Below are 16,033 nucleotides of genomic sequence, written 5' to 3' on the forward strand. Positions count from 1 at the left end.
AGTTTCACTATAATGTGCTGGGGAAAGATCTTTTGGGGTTGTATCTATTTGGGAATCTTTGAACTTCCTGTTTCTAAAACTCTTTCTAGACTTAGGAAGTTTAAAGATATTATTTTGTTAAATTGTTTTTCTATGCTATTAAACTTCTCTCACCCTTTGAACACCCAAAATTCAAATATTTTGTTGCTTTATGAGATCCCATAGGTCACACTGACTTTCTTCTTTTTTTTTTTCTTTTTAAAGTACTGAAATTCTTCTTCTTGATTTAGTATCCTGCTGAAGTTCTCATTGTATTTTTTATTTCATTCATTGAATTCTTCAGTTTCAGGATTTCTCTGGTTCTTTTTTATATGTCTATCTCCTTGGTGAATTTCTCATTCATATCCTGAGTTGTTTTTTAAATTTCTATTTATTGTTTATCTGTGTTCTCTTGTATATCATGGAACTTCCTTAATGTTGTTATTTTGAATTCTTTATCAGGCACTTCATAAATTTAATTTTTATTGGAATCTGTTTCTGGAGAATTATTATGTTCCTTTGGAAGTGTCATATTTCCTTGCTTTTTTGTATTTCTGTGTCCTTTCATTGATATCTGTGCATCAGGTGTAACAGTCACTTCCTCCAATTTTTTAGATTGGCTTTCATAGGGGAAGACATTTTCCTGTAGGTAGATCTATGGTGTTGGTTGGTTGGGGCACTTTCACTTTTATTCTGGGCATATATAATGGTGTAGTCTCCACAGGATTTCTTTGGCTATACACCATCAGTGGTGTCTGTGATTTCCTCAGTGGTGCAGGCTGCAGTTGTTAGTGGAGGTTATGCTGAGGTTTTCCTGGGGATAGGATGTCAGGTGGGCCAGTCCTCAGGCCCCGCTGTTGGCAGCGGCAGACCAAGCATGCCTGTTCTTGGGTCCCAGGGTGGCATATGTGGGCGCCAGTTTTAGCAAGTCCAGACGGGCTGATTTGTGGGCCTCCAGGCAGCTTGCTTGGGTGCTGGTTATGGCAGCAGTGTGCCAATGACTGGATGAGTACTCAGGCTCCCCATGGGCACTCACTTATAATTGCAGTGGCTGCAATGGGCTTGGCAGCCCAGTCCCCAATCCTCCAGGTGGTACACGCAGAAGATTGCCAGCAGTGGTGGTGGTGGCAGGTTGGGCAGACCTTCAGGTCCTGGGAGGATTGCCCAGATGCCAGCAGTGGTAGACAGGGTGAGGCAATCCCCCAGGCTCCAGACAGCATGCTTGGGTTTCAGCAGCAGGTTTTCTGGACCTGTTGTTAGGCCCTCTGATAGGATGCATGTGCACCTGGGTCAACCAATGGGGAGGGGCAATCCCTAGGCCCCCAGGCAATGTGCATGGGCACTGGGGGAGGACAGGGGTGGTGCCAGGCTAGGCAAGCCTTTTCTCAGGCCCCCCGTGGGGCCCATGGGCCCAGGCTGTGGTGAACAAGGCAGAGCAATTCCCAAGCCCCAGATGGTATGCTCAGGTGGCTATGGCAATGGTGGCAGCCTGTCCTCAGGACACATGCTAGTGTGAGGTAGCCCTTCTACTATGGGAGCAGGGTTTTCTGTCAGTAACAGTGGCCCCAGGAAGTCAGATTTCATGCTCTGAAAAACGTGCTTCAGCTCCCTTTGTCCCAGGATCAGTGTCCCCAGTGTGCAGGACAATGTGTGGGCTGGAGTGCTAGAGACCCTGCCCCTCTACTGGGTCCAACCTGCATTGCACCCTGCAGCCCTCTGTCAGTGGGGCTCCAGAGATGTGAAGATACAAGGGTTGCTGGGTCCCAGGACACAATGCAGTCTGGTGGGAAATGGGCTCTCTAACTAGCTGGCTATCTGTCCAGGACTAAGTGGGTACATGGGACCCAAGTGGGCTCCCTCTCTGGAGCAATGCTGCCACACGGACCCCGGGAATACCAGTTTCAGGGTCCTTGGGGTTTGAGAGACTCTCATGACAAGGATTTTGGGAGTCAGTGTGGGAACATAGACCACTGGGAATCTCTCACTTACTCTTTCCTCTCACTAGGGACCCTCTCTGGACTTCCAGCTGATTCCAGCCAGGCTGTCTACCTTGCCTCCCTCTCTTTCAGTATCTCAGGTGTTTTCTGTCACTTCTCTGCTGAATTCCAGCATTCTCTCTCAGATGTCTATTCAAAGTACGATTATCTACTTGCTATTTTGGCTCTTCTTTGCTGGGGAAACAGGTGTCCAGTGCCTCTAGTCAGTCATCCTAAAGCCCTTCTCAGGCAGTGTTCATTTTGAACTAGTCTGTGGAAAGACTATAAAACATGAAAATATGCTATCAGTTTTAGAATGGTATCCATAGCTATATTGGCTCAGCCTTAAAAAGACCTCCAGGGCTTGATGCTGGTATGTTGTCAGGCTCTCAATACACTCTTGATGGATAGATAAATAAATGAATGATTTTAGATATGCAGTAGCAATAAAAAGTGTACTTGGGCATCATATATTGTATCAATAGAGTCTATAGTCAGTTGTTTTTAATATTGGTTTAGCTTTGATATGTTAAGATGGGTACATTATATATATTTTTTATATATATATATATGAAAGATCAATTATGAGTGACCCAAAACTGTGCTTTGAATATTCCCTAAACATCTCTAACTACCTTTTATATACATTTGCTTCAGAGTTTGACCAATAAGTTCTAAATTGTTCCACAAAACAACATAGCCCAGGATTTTTTAAAACATAATTACTGTAATACAAAGAAAGCATGAGTAAGAAGCAAGAGAATGGAGTGGGCTTTCAGTCCTTTGGATGAGAAAATTCCCAGAAATGTTGGGAACTGCCGGAAATGCCTGGTTGTTAATGCAACTTGCCATGCAGATTCTCTTGGGCTGAAAGCCAGACAGTTCCCACTCTATTTTGTGACAGCTCCACCCTGGGGAGCAAGGCCAATTCCTCCAACCAGCAGCTGTGTAACAGACCATGACAGCGTGGCCACGATGATTCTTAGAGCCATTTCCTCTCTACAGCTGTGTGCCTTCTTCATTAAGGAGTTGCCGATGATAAAAGTGAGGTTAACTCTCTTTTTACTGCTAGCATACTCTTCATGTGCTTGTCCTGCCTTAAATGATAGATTTTCATCTCCTGAAGGCATCTCTTTCCCTTTCCCACCTCACACTGCCATTGTGCCGAGCCCGAAGAGGGCGTACCATAAAAGATTGTTGAACAGAGCTGACCACTAATTGAGCCAATCCCAATAATAATCGCTCACACTAGTTTACATAAAGTGGAATCATTCCTTTGGCAAAATTCAGAAAGGGCATTTGGAACAGCAACTTGACTTCTGAGATCTTTCCCCCAAATCCTGTAGAACTCATTTGTATCATTCAGAGTTGACTCTGGGGCCTCTCAGGATATCGAGTAATCTGCTCTTAGGGAAAGGAATTTGTGGTGACTGATGTGTGGAGGGTTTAGGTGTGTCTCCTTTCCATTCGGGCTTGAGGCACAGTGAGAAGCAGGAAGTACAGTCCCTGGGGTTGGAAAAACACTACATACAGCACTGGAGCAGTACCACCTCCTTCATGCTTTTTTAGGAAAAAATGTTGGAACACAGAACTAAACAGCTCAACAGCTGCATTCTCGGGATAGTTGAAATGGTGCTCATCTTTTAACAAAGCCTCTGTGCATCCACAAAGGGCAAACAGAACCTGTTCCTCAGCCTCACTGTTGCTCAGTCCTCAGGAGCCCGAGTTCTTTGAGGTGATGCCCTACCAGGCGGGATGCGTGAATGCATCCTCACGGTGCCCATTAGGGTGTAAGAAGGGAAAGATGTTCGAAAGCAACACAGCCTTCCTGCATCTTTCTCTGCATGTTCCCTGCTGAATGGCCAGCACCCTGCCTTGTGTACATACATGTGTCTCCTGAATCCAGCTACAAATAAATGGTAAGCTTATTCAGACAATAACAACATATAAGAGAAAGGAAAATAATTACTCCAACAGGAAAGGAGAAACCTTTTCGTTGTCCCAAAAGACAAAATCTCTTTGTGTTTATAATAAGCACCTTTAGCTTTTTCAAGGGGGAAAAGCATATTTCTTGTTATCTACTGTTACCACTTCATAAATCCCTTTCATTTAGAAAGGCTATGCCTGACATACCTTTTGTAATTGTTTTCAGTTAAGCAGAACCACTCACTGCTCCAAATGGGGCCTGTTCATTATTAAAAGTCATTTTGTGGGCATATTCTTAAATCTGTCTTAAAATGATAACCGTGGAGTCTTGATAAATTAATAGAAAAGCTTCTCCTAAGGTGGCTTTGTTGGTTTTGTTAAGACATTTATTTTAAGAGTAACTCTCAGTGGAATTTATCAGTAAATTACTTCATATATTCTCAGCATTAAATTATTTCCCCACTAAAGATATTATAATTCCTTTTCTCCCAGTAATGAAAAATTGAAACTGTCCCAAATAATTCTAAAGTAGGTACTGGCCTTTATGTTAGTAAGTATAGGAATGTCCCCACCAGAACCTTTAAATGATAAAAATAAGGCTCAGAAAAGGAAGAAGCATTACAGAGTGAAACAAAACAGTGATTAGAATTTCAAATACATGCCAGTAACTGAAGAAGAATTCAAATAGGAACCAAGTAGGGGAGAGGATTGTTCACTCAAGGATGTGAGGTTGGGGGATAGGGCAGAGCATGGAAACAGCTGAAGTCAACTGGACAGGCCCTGTCGCTCCAGTGACACGTGGTACTTTCTGAGATGGGCACAACCTTGGAGATTTTAGTTTGTTTCCTCACTGGTAAACAAGAAGTCAGCACTGATAACAATCCCTGAGAACACTTCCTCTGGAATGTATGACATTCCATACTTCTGCTTTGTAGTCACCACCGGACATGCATGAGTCATGCTGAGAGGTGGGGGGATTTGCCCAGACCGCTAGATCCAGTGAATAAAGTCAGGCCTAGGAGATGTAGTCTTGCCGTGCTTCTTTCTCTTTCAACTCATCTGGTACTAAGAGACATGGGTGATTTATTTATCTGTAGATAAAGAGTACAATGAAGCATCGCAGACCACGAATTAAAATGGAAAACCAACCGGCAGTTATCTGGTGATTATGAATGGTGTGTGTGGGCCACAATATGCTACACACAGTTCTCCCATTTGCTTAGAAAAGTAAGTCAATGGGAATAACAGATTTTCTAGATTTTGTTTTGTTTGTGTCTAGGTTGACCAGGTAGCAGTGGTTGTGCATACATGTTGTAAGGATCTCTCTGAGGTCCTCAAACCACTGGGGTCCTACTTAGTAAACCTCTGGCTCAGAGAACTGCCTCCCCAGTGGTCTGGAAGAAATTCTGAACTTCTCGGGTAAACTAGGTCCAATTTATGTGACAGGATGACTGTCCTGTTCTGACTGCAAACATCAGCAGACTGGCCATCTTGGTCCACCCTCAACAGCACATAATAAGCAGACATTTAGACATAGTGGAACCCCATTCCCTGCAACTGGAAAAAAGCATGTTTGTGAGACTGACCAAAAGCTATTGTCTACAAGTCTCACAAATCCTAACTGCCACCTTGCATATCGAGGCAGCCCTACTCTACTGTGAAGAAGTCAGTCTGCCCATTGGGTTTCTGGACTATTTTACTCAATTGGGGTCACAGCCTGACAGAGGCCTATGTGTTCAGTTTGATATACACAAAAGTTTTTATTTTCTTTCTTTCTGCGAATGCCCTTAGGTGCCACATACTCTGTAGGTAATTCCAGGTCCACCCCTCTGTTGTCTTACTTTGTCATCCAGAGTCATTTTAGTTAGGACCACAGAGTATAGTGCCCTTCTATATGGCTTTGAAAAACAGACAAACCTTGGCCTCATTGATTTTAGCCATGTTTTTTCACATTAAAAATAATGAATTGTATTTCTATTTCTGGACATAGACCATACCTTGTTTCTCTGAGGGAATTCAATTGTTTACCCATGTGATTGACCACATAGTTCATCACAGTGCCCTCCTGAGGTTCTCCATAGCTTTTAAAAAGGTGAAAGGAATGAAGAAATGAACTAGTTAGTGCAAACATATTTTGGTCACCTGCTATATGTCAAGTGACTTGCAAGAAACAAAAGAGGGAAGTGAACTGACTTTTATTACACATTTAATTTCTGCTAGAAGCTTGTGCTAAGCATTTTATGTACATTATCTGTTTTGGATTTTTTTTTTTAATAATCCTCAGGGTTACCCTGTGGAGGATAGGTATAGCATTCCCATCCCATTTTACTGCTGAGAGAATTGAGGCTCACAGGGCATATGTGACTTTCCCAAAGTCACACAATTAGTGTGCGGATGAGCAAGCCTTCAGACCCAGACCTTTCTGACTCTAAAGCCCATGCTCTGTCCACCTCATTATGCCTGGACCTGCATTCAAGGAGGTAGCAGTCTGGTTGAAGAGAGAGAAACTGCACAAAAACTCACAGTAAAATTTGTCCTTATTCCGAAAAGTTTGGGAACTTTATAGCAATTATCTCTCTAGGGGATCTAGGTAGAAGGGATGCTAAGCCTGCAACACTACTAGATTGTGTGTTAACGTAGGCCTTAGAAAGAAGGAAGCTGAAGAAGTAATTGTGCGAATATGGTGGGTCTAATCTTTTGTGGTTTTTAAGACTAAGGATTAGACTCCAAGACAGATTATCTGTGGCTCAGGCTGGAGTGCAGTGGCACTAACTCGGCTTACTGCCACCTTTATGATCTTCCCACCTCAGCCTCCTGAGGAGGTGGGACTACAGGTGTGTGCCACCACACACAGCTAATTTTTTTGTAGAGACAGGGTTTCGCCATGTTGCCCAGGCTGGTCTCAAACTCCTGGGCTCAGGCGGTCTTCATCTGTTCCCTTGCACACAATAATAAATGGAAGCTGCTATTGCTGTGTTTTGGAAGCAACCAAAAAGAAAATCTGCATAAGAAGAACTAAATTACAATTCATAACAAAGGAGCTACTTGGGTCTGTTTTTTTTTTTTTTTTTCTCTCTCTCTCTCTCAAGCTTCTTCATATTATTTCTGGGCATATCCATTTTATAAAGAGGGCTAAATTGAATATGTTGTTAATTTTCTTAGAAAAGTTAATCTTTAGGAGTGTCTTTAACTTCTTAATTGCCCACATGTTGGATTAGATCTAAGGTTTCTAATCAGGGCTGTAAAGAAAGACCCACTCCATAGGTGATCCCCTCTATGGGCCTATCCCTTCAAGAACAATTTAAATTCAAAAGTGCAAGAGAGGTGTCCAGTTAAGTCCTTTACCTATACCAGACTGTAGCAAGTCATAATAGGATTACATATAAGAAAAGAATTAATGGTACTGCCAGAGAGTAAATAATAAGTACCAAGTGAATGTGAAAACGTAGGTGTTATGTAGTTTGTAGGAGATAGTTTGCTGCTACAGAAGTTGAGAAAGAGCAAAGTGAGATGATTAAGAAACGTTTTGAGTTGCACAGATCTGGGTTTGAATCTACCTGTATGACCTTGAGCAAGTTATTTGACCTCTCTCAGTGCAGTTTCTTCATCTGTAAAATGAGAATTTTGAGATTAGATAATAAATGTAAAATGTTTGGCGTGGTGCCCTGCTAGTTCTTATTGTTATATAATTATCTATTTTTCTGTCAGTTTCCTCCACTAAACTGTAATCTCTTGGAAAACTGGGTCTGGGTCCTGTTCATTTGTATGTCTCAGCCTTTCATACAATGCTTAAGCTCATCCCCATTCTTGATGTCACCTTCCATGTGAAGGGTATTCCATTATGGGATTGCTCTTGGCCTTTCTCCATCCTTGACATATTCCACACTAGAAGTGAATGATTTACCTGACTGGTGAGTCAGGAAGGGCTTACTGTGTGCCGCTCTTAGGAATGAATTTTCTGCAGGAAGTATGCTGTCTGTCTTCTGCTCTTCATACCATAAATCTTACTATCCAGTGCACCCATGACTGAGTGGGCATGTCTACCTAGTAATATGAAGCACATTTCCATACAAACACTGAAAAGTAAAAGTAGATGGGACCATAAAGGTAGATTAGAACCAGATTGTGGAAAAGATCATGTTATACCTTCCTAGCATGACATTTCAGCAGATTCCTTAAAACTGTATGGATATTGATAAAGAGTAGAAAGAGTCTACATGACTAAACCCAAAATAATATTTTTGTGGGTTTTTAAAATCTGGATATTCTTGTTGTTAGGGGGAGGAGTGTTGTTTTTTGAGAGTTTTGATTATGTTGAGGAGGTAAGGATGAGGTATCAATATTTTAAATTTTGTGCAGAGTTCATTTTTGTGTTGTTTTTAAAGTTATTTTATGCTAAGATACTAATAAGTTCATCATTTGAAGAATGGACCTGCCAAGAAGGTTTTTTTTTTTTTTTTCCTTTCCAGTTGTGGTCCAGGGACCCTCTGCCTCAAAATTATCTGTAGGGCTTTCAAAATGCAAAATTCCTATGCCTCACCCAAAATCTGCCAAACCAGCACTCCCTAAGGGTGAGGCCTGGAAATATGATTTTCTCATTCTCCCCAGGTGGCTTTTATGCTCACTGTATTAAGGCCATCACTTGCCAATGAACAGGTGAATTCAGCTTAAAAATATATGAAGAGCAAAGCGTGTGTGTGTGTGTGTGTGTGTGTGTACGTGCGTGCGCATACATGTGGTGTTACTGCTAAATCAGATTCACATTATCGGCTATTCTGATTACTGGTATGGCCCTTCTTTCCTATAGAGGAGGCAGCCCTGCTTACTCAGCCAAAGATAGCAAAACCCCTGCTGGGCCTTACATGTGCCATTTTTATCTTACTGATAGGTCTTCTGAACAAAGACTAGAAAAATAATAGACAGTTTTAAAACCTTAAAAGAAAAGAGAGACAAACACATACTTTTAAAGAACAACAAAAACCCTTGCAATTCTTCCAAAGACTCATAGCTTAATCAAGTTTTCCTTGTCTGGTTCTAAGTGACTGGAGGTAATAGATGGGAATTTGAACAGAGGAACAGCCTAAAGTGTCAGTTACAAGCTTGTATCCTACCACACTGCCTTCCTTCTGTTTGAAAGTGTGGGGAGATACTCTGCTTAGGCCTGCTTTGTTTCTCTTTATAGATCATGCAACAGATGAGTGACCACCGCTACGACAAACTCACTGTGCCTGATGACATAGCAGCAAACTGTGTATATCTAAATATCCCCAACAAAGGGCACGTATTGCTGCACCGAACCCCGGAAGAGTATCCAGAAAGTGCAAAGGTAAAAAAATATCCCTTCTGGCCACTGCAGCTGGGTCAGCCTCCCTGGGGATTTTTTCATAATGGAGTGACCAATAGGAGCCTCCTTTTCCTCTATACATACCAAACCATTAAGAAAAGGAAGGATAATACAATTTAGGGCACAAGGAAAATGTGTTTCACTTTTCTCATTCATGCCATTGCTCACTAATGTATGCATAGTAATTGAGATGATCATGCCGGATAGTCAAAGCTTTTCAAATAATACTCAGATTTTCAAATAAGTACTCACCCAAGTCTATGCCCCAGCTCTGATTAAATGTACTTTCCCACCCTCAGATACTTATTAAGCATAAAGACCTACAATTAGATGGTCAGCGGTATCATTGTTTTCTGACAGAGCTGCTGAGCTGCCCCTCAGAAAAGGGCCATTTGTTTCTTTTTTTTTTTTTTTTTTTTTTTTTTTTGTTTTGGAGATAGGGTCTCACTCTGTTACCCAGGCTGGAGTGCGTAGCACGATCTTGGCTCTCTGCAACCCCACCTCCCAGGCTCAAGAGATCCTCCCACCTCAGCCTCCTGAGTAGCTGGGACTACATGCATACACCACCACACCTGGCTAATTTTTGTATTTTTAATAGAGATGGGGTTTCGTTATATTGCCCAGGCTGGTATCAAATTCGTGAGCTCAAGCAGTCTGCCTGCCTCGGCCTCCCAAAGTGCTGGGATGATAGGCTGACAGGCATGAGCCACCATGCCCAGTCTTTTTTTTTTTTGAGATGGGATCTTGATCTGTTGCCCAGGCTAGAGTGCAGTGGCATAATCATGGCTCACTGTAGCCTCAAATTCCTGGGCTGAAGCAATCCTCCTAACTCAGCCTCCCAAGTACCTGGGACTACAAGCATGCGCCATTACACCTGGCTAATTTTATTTTCTGTAGAGACGGGGTCTCCCTGTGTTGCCTGAGCTAGTCTCGAACTCCTGGGCTCAAAGGATCCTCCCACCTCAGCCTCCCAAAGTGCACAGGCATGAGCCACCATGCCTGGCCATTTGTTTCTTTAGGTAGAGGAGTATGAATGACCCAGAGTGGTGGGTGTTCATTGTCAGGGCTACAGAAAGAAGAAACTGCCCATATTAGGCAGCAAAAAGCTCTTCATTGAAAAGATAGAGCAGGAAGAAATATGGTACACTTGAAATCAGCCAACTGGTCCCTCCAGGAGTCTCTGCGTTTGTGTTCCAATAAGGGAGCTGTCTCTGGATCTGAAATGCTTTTCCTGGTCTAAGAAAATCTCCCTTGTTTTTCAGCATACTCTGACAGTCTCATCTATATACTTTAGTAATTTCGATTTTACCCTACCAAGCAAACATAACAGTGCTCGTCCATAGATTCTTCAAGTATCCATATCTTCTAGGCACTCAGCATCTCATCTCTGCCCAGAAGAACAAGATATTTATACTATGCATTTCAGAAGAGCTTTTAGTAATCATTGATCTTTTTTTGGTCTTAAGCTTTGCAAATATTAGAAAATATTTTATACTACCTTTTAAATATGCAATACTATATAATTACTAGACTCACTCTCTAATCACAGCCTCTTTCTGAGCAGATAAAAAGAAAAGGGTGGGGGGAATACATAGATACTTTTTTCTATTTCCATGGCTGAAAATGTGAACCTGAGGAAAATAGAGGACTCCTGACCCAGGACTGGGGCTTACCCAGCTCTTAGAAGAGTAATGGATCTCATACTTTAATGCACATCAGGGTTGCTAAAATTGCAAGTTCCTGGACCCCGACCCTAGAATCTGCAATATCAACAAGCACCCAGTCACAGAACTCACTTTGAGAAATACAGGTCTGAATCATTCATCCCTCTTTAGCCACATTGATCATCTGACCTACCAGATGATTATTCACTGTCCCCCTGATTCAGCCGTGTGTCTCTCAAAAATGACAATAGTATTAATAATATCCCTGTTTACTGAGGGCTTCCCCAGTGCCAGGCAGGGTGCCAGGCATCCCAGGTGTATTATCTTATTCAGTCCTTGTAACAGCCCTATGGGGCAACATTACTATTCCAGTATTACAGAGAAGTAAACCAGGCTCAGAGGGAATGTCACTTCACTGAAATAATTCTTTAAGTAGTAGGTTGATGGAACTGGGTTTGGTACCCTACTTTGGCTCCAACACTCTTAATTAACCACTGTGCTGAATTTTAAGAAACACAGTGCTTCCTAAAGAAGCACAGTAGACTGTTATTAGGCAGTACACTTTCAAGTCACTTTGTTTTTAAAAATATGCTTTATTTGATCATCACAGAAAAATCTATTAACTGTTAATTGAAGTTCTGACTTATGCTTTCTATTAGTGTCAAAAGATGCTAATAAAATTTACACCTGTAATTTAAAAGCAATTTAACCTGAAATACTTAAGTTATATCTTGTCAAATTTCTCCAGTGGTGTTGGTAAGAAAATAAACCAAAAGTATAGTTGAGAGGGTTTTAAAGTGTGAAGAGAAGGCCTAGCATGGTGGCTTATGCCTGTAATACCAGCACTTTGGGAGGCCAAGGCAGGATGATCACTTGAACCCAGGAAGTCAAGACCAGCCCTGGCAATATAGTGAGACCCTGTCTCCACAGAAAATAAAAAATAAAAATTAGCCAGGCGTAGTGGTGTGTGTCTGTTGTTTGTCCCAGGTACTTTGGAGGCTGAGGGGGAGGATCATTTGAGCCTGGGAAGTTGAGGCTGCAGTGAGCCATGGTCATGCCACTATACACCAACCTGGATGACACAGCAAGACCCTGTCTCCAAAAATATGTAAATAAATAAAAATAAAGTGTGAGGAAAGAGTAATATTCAGACTGACACATGGCCACCAACTTCCACGTACCACTTAATCTAGCAATGACAATGGCAGAGTAAAGGCATCTCTAGCAAAACCACATTTCTGACACATCTTTGGCCTTGAGGTTAAAGCACAGAGCTAGTGGTTAACCAGTTCCCACCAGCTCTGTGGGGATGACTGTGGGCATGTGTGTGGTTGAGACTGCATGTGTGTCTTGGGATTAAATGAATGAAAAGCCTAGATGCACAAATCAAATTGATTCTCCACTTCTGAGGATGGTAAAACAGGCAGAAACATAATCCTTCTTTTTCTTCCTTTTCCTTGATTCCCACTGTAGGTTTATGAGAAACTGAAGGACCATATGCTGATCCCCGTGAGCATGTCTGAACTGGAAAAGGTGGACGGGCTGCTCACCTGCTGCTCAGTTTTAATTAACAAGAAGGTAGACTCCTGAGCTTCAGAGTCCTCCCTGGTAGGCGGCAAGACCGCACAGGCAAGGCCAATGACTCTGTGCCCACTCCTGTTGTTTTTCTTGACAATCTACTGTGCCACTGTGCTACTAACTCTTGTTTACAAAATTTGATTCTAAGTTGAATTGCTTCATTCAGCACCCCCACCCTCCCTCCCCTCGCGGTGGTACCTAAGCTGTGGATGTGCTACATGAATTAAGCAACCTAGAAGATATAGAGCTAATGAATAATCAAAATGTGATTAATCATAGTAAGGAAACACTCATTTAGTGTTTGTATTATTGGTGTGAAAATTCTTTAGTTGTCAGTATATTCTGAAGAATGTCTTCTTGATCAGTCAGATAAGCTTGTTTGTTTTGGTTTTTTTTTCCCTCTATATCATGAATCATGTTTGGTTCCTGTGAAATTCCCTGGTCCAGGGATCCTCCTCCTTTCTCTTCTACTTCTGAATTTCAGTTAGTTACTTTTGCCTTTCGCTCTTCTATCACAGCCACCTTGACCTTGGGTAAAACCCAAGGTCTTTCCCTCTGGCTACCTTCCTGCAGGTCCACCCTGTCTGCCATTGTTCTCCTCTGCCTCTGACTACATCTGCCACCAACAACCCTCCCCTCACCCCTGCCAGGGGCAGACAGGCTCCTCAGCAGAACTGTGACTGAAATCAGCGCTGCTGTCTGGGGCAGTGTTAACTACACAGAGGCACATCCCGGCAGGGTTTGCCCCTGAGATCTAAATTCCAGAAGTAGGGCACCACACCTAGGAAGGTAAATCCAGTATCAGAAAGTTGCTAAGAGATTAAAGATCAAGAAGCTTGGAAACATCCCATGGGAACAATGTCTTAGAAAGTCTTCAAGTCACATACTCTGAATTTTTGCTTCATTACTGACCATATATGACCTTGGAGGAACTCTTTTTTTTTTTTTTTCCCCCTTCAACTCATTTCCGTTTCCACCTACCCTGACTCACCCTGTTTCCAGTCTTCTACCCCTTGCAGTTATCCTGGTCCAGCAAAGTCATTTCTTTCAAAAGAGACATCATGTCTGAAAATGATTACTGGTAGTCCAATATGAGCCAGAGTAAACAGCTCCTCATGGTCAATGAACATGTTCAGGAAGCGATCACCTTGATGCTTGAAACCAACCCCAGACAGTGGACAATTCTACTTTGAAATATCCGTGAATATTTACTGTGGAATCCAATTTAAATTTCTTCTCTAGCCTTTAAATTACATAACTTTCAACTGACACAGGTCTCTTATGAAGAACAATGCAGCACTGAAGGAAGAGATGATTCCTTTACTCAAACCTGCAGGAATCAGCCTATTAACAGGCAGGGGAAACGGTACTTTCCAAGGAATGGTAACTGATCCAGGCACGTTATCACACTTCCTAGTCATCTCCACCTTTCCTGTATTGCCTGTGGCTTGTTGTTTAAGATTAAGAGTCAAAGAGATTAAGAAATATCACTTCAAGTCTTGCTCTGCTCACCTCTATGTTTGCAGTCAAAGATTCCTTATGTTGGTGACCTAAAGAGAATTACTTTCATTCATTTCATTTCCCCTGTAGCAGATGGAAGTGAGAAACCTCTGAGAAAATGAAAACATCCTTAACCACTATCTTTCTTTTATTTGATGATTTTATGCCAGAAATTTGTAAAAGTTTTTTCTCCTCCTTCTCTTCCTTGTTGCTTAACTTTTTAATTCATGCCATATGCAGACAGCCAATTATGTGCATCCTGTGAATAAACCACGTCTTGGTCACTGTCACATTTTGAACCATCTCATGAGAGATGAATAATATCTTTTTACCAGGGAGAGAATGAATGTTAGCCACATGCCCAAGTTAACAAAGAAAAAATGTTCTCAGCAGTCAAGGTTGCCCTTTTGGGTTAAATCTGGCCCTTCCTTGGCAAAAGCAAAAATTCTCCCTGTGAGAGCTCAACATCTCAAACACAACCACAGGAAAAATGGCCCAGTCAGCCAGTTTAGGCTTACCAGCATATAATTTTTAATATCTTTACTTCTGCCATCCCAAATCAAAGAACTCTTCTCTATTATGTTTAATCAATTGCAAGCAAATGGATTTTTCTTTGTAACAATTTGTTCTGCAGAAGACTGTTTTTCACTTTTCCTTTCTTTTGCTTCTGTCTGTCTTTCCTTCTCTTTGTCTGGAGAAATCACTTAGACTCTGTGTGCCTCTTCTGCATTGCATTCTGCTCTGCTACATTACCCGCTAGGCTGGCTTCTTTGGACTCCCTATGTGATTGATGATGTGAAAACCTAAATTACTTGCAACATAGTGTTACTTCTTTGATGTTCTCATTAGCATAATGTTATTTTTGAAAAGGAAAGATACTATCACATAAGTTTTCCTCACATCCATTGTGATATACACCAATGGATAAACTAACAGAAACTGCTTTTTGACATTAAAAGACATGAGAAATTATATTTAACTAAGTAAAAGTTAAGTCAGAATTACTTGGGTGATGTGATTCAATTTAGTTAAAGGATGATAAAGAGAAAATACATTATTTAGCATTATTTCTTCAGCTATAATGAATTGCTATAGAAATCAGGCAGATCTTTCTAATGTGTATTGATTGGTCTTTGCAGCTACTGTGAACAGATTACTAAGGCCATCTCCTCATCTCTAAGGGAGAAAAATAGTCTGTAGATGAATAATGTAAGGTAAAGAGTTGCATGTAAGTCTTTGTAATTATTTACTCTTTAACATTCTCCAGAACTCAGACATGATTTCAACATGGTGTTAGATTTGTGCATTTTATTTTCCTGACCACCTCGTTCCAGTCAATGTATGGTTATCCACTCTGTGTGCCAAAACCAATCATGCCTTTCACGGCCCTTTAGTTCAGAGAAGTTCTGCACTGATTTTTAGTCTCTTGCTGTCTCAATCTTACATGTATACCAATCACAATGGAATAAAATGTGAGTTGTACTGTGATCAACAGCGTATGTCTCTTTTCTTTGCAACAGAAACTGCCATGGGGAATGAAGTCATCATTTCTTTGCTATCAGTCACGGGATATTTTCTTTTGTGCTTTGGGCTATGAACTTAGAAAAATAATGTACCTGTAAATAAATTACCATCAAAGCTTGGGTTAAAATAATAATTGAAGTGATACTTCATACTTCAGGCACTTAAAAAGTGTGCATATTATGCACACTAGGTCAGGAAAGCTTGAGTTCCCCTGTGCCTCTCCTCAAATGGTGTCCCTTTCTTCCCTTTCACTGCTAACCATTTTCAGCACATAGTCAGTTACGTGGTTCAGTTATGCAGGCAGGTGAAAGGTTTTTTAATTTGCTCATACAAGAGTTGTTTTTGTTGTTATTGTTGTTTGTTTGTTTTTTGTTTTTTTTTGAGATGGAGTCTTGCTCTGTCACCCAGGCTGGAGTCCAGTGGCACGATCTCAGCTTACTACAAGCTCCGCCTCCTGGGTTCACGCCATTCTCCTGCCTCAGCCTCCCGAGAAGCTGGGACTA

The 16,033-nt window shown here is 41.6% G+C and overlaps 1 protein-coding gene across 6 annotated transcripts in view; it reads left to right on the forward strand.

Moving 5' to 3' along the window:
- DDAH1 (dimethylarginine dimethylaminohydrolase 1) overlaps positions 1 to 15,494 on the forward strand; it is a 266,154-nt gene extending 250,660 nt beyond the window's left edge. For all 6 annotated transcript variants that reach the window (XM_011982117.1, XM_011982114.1, XM_011982118.1 and 3 more), the window contains 2 exons: positions 9,103 to 9,246; positions 12,402 to 15,494. In XM_011982117.1, coding sequence (XP_011837507.1) covers positions 9,103 to 9,246; positions 12,402 to 12,518 — 261 coding nt within the window. In that variant the 3' untranslated portion in view covers positions 12,519 to 15,494. The remainder of the gene's footprint in view (positions 1 to 9,102; positions 9,247 to 12,401) is intronic.
- Positions 15,495 to 16,033: the final 539 nt, after the last annotated feature.

The sequence above is a fragment of the Mandrillus leucophaeus genome, unplaced genomic scaffold, assembly GCF_000951045.1.
Source record: "Mandrillus leucophaeus isolate KB7577 unplaced genomic scaffold, Mleu.le_1.0 Scaffold235, whole genome shotgun sequence".
Taxonomy (NCBI): Eukaryota; Metazoa; Chordata; class Mammalia; order Primates; family Cercopithecidae; genus Mandrillus; species Mandrillus leucophaeus.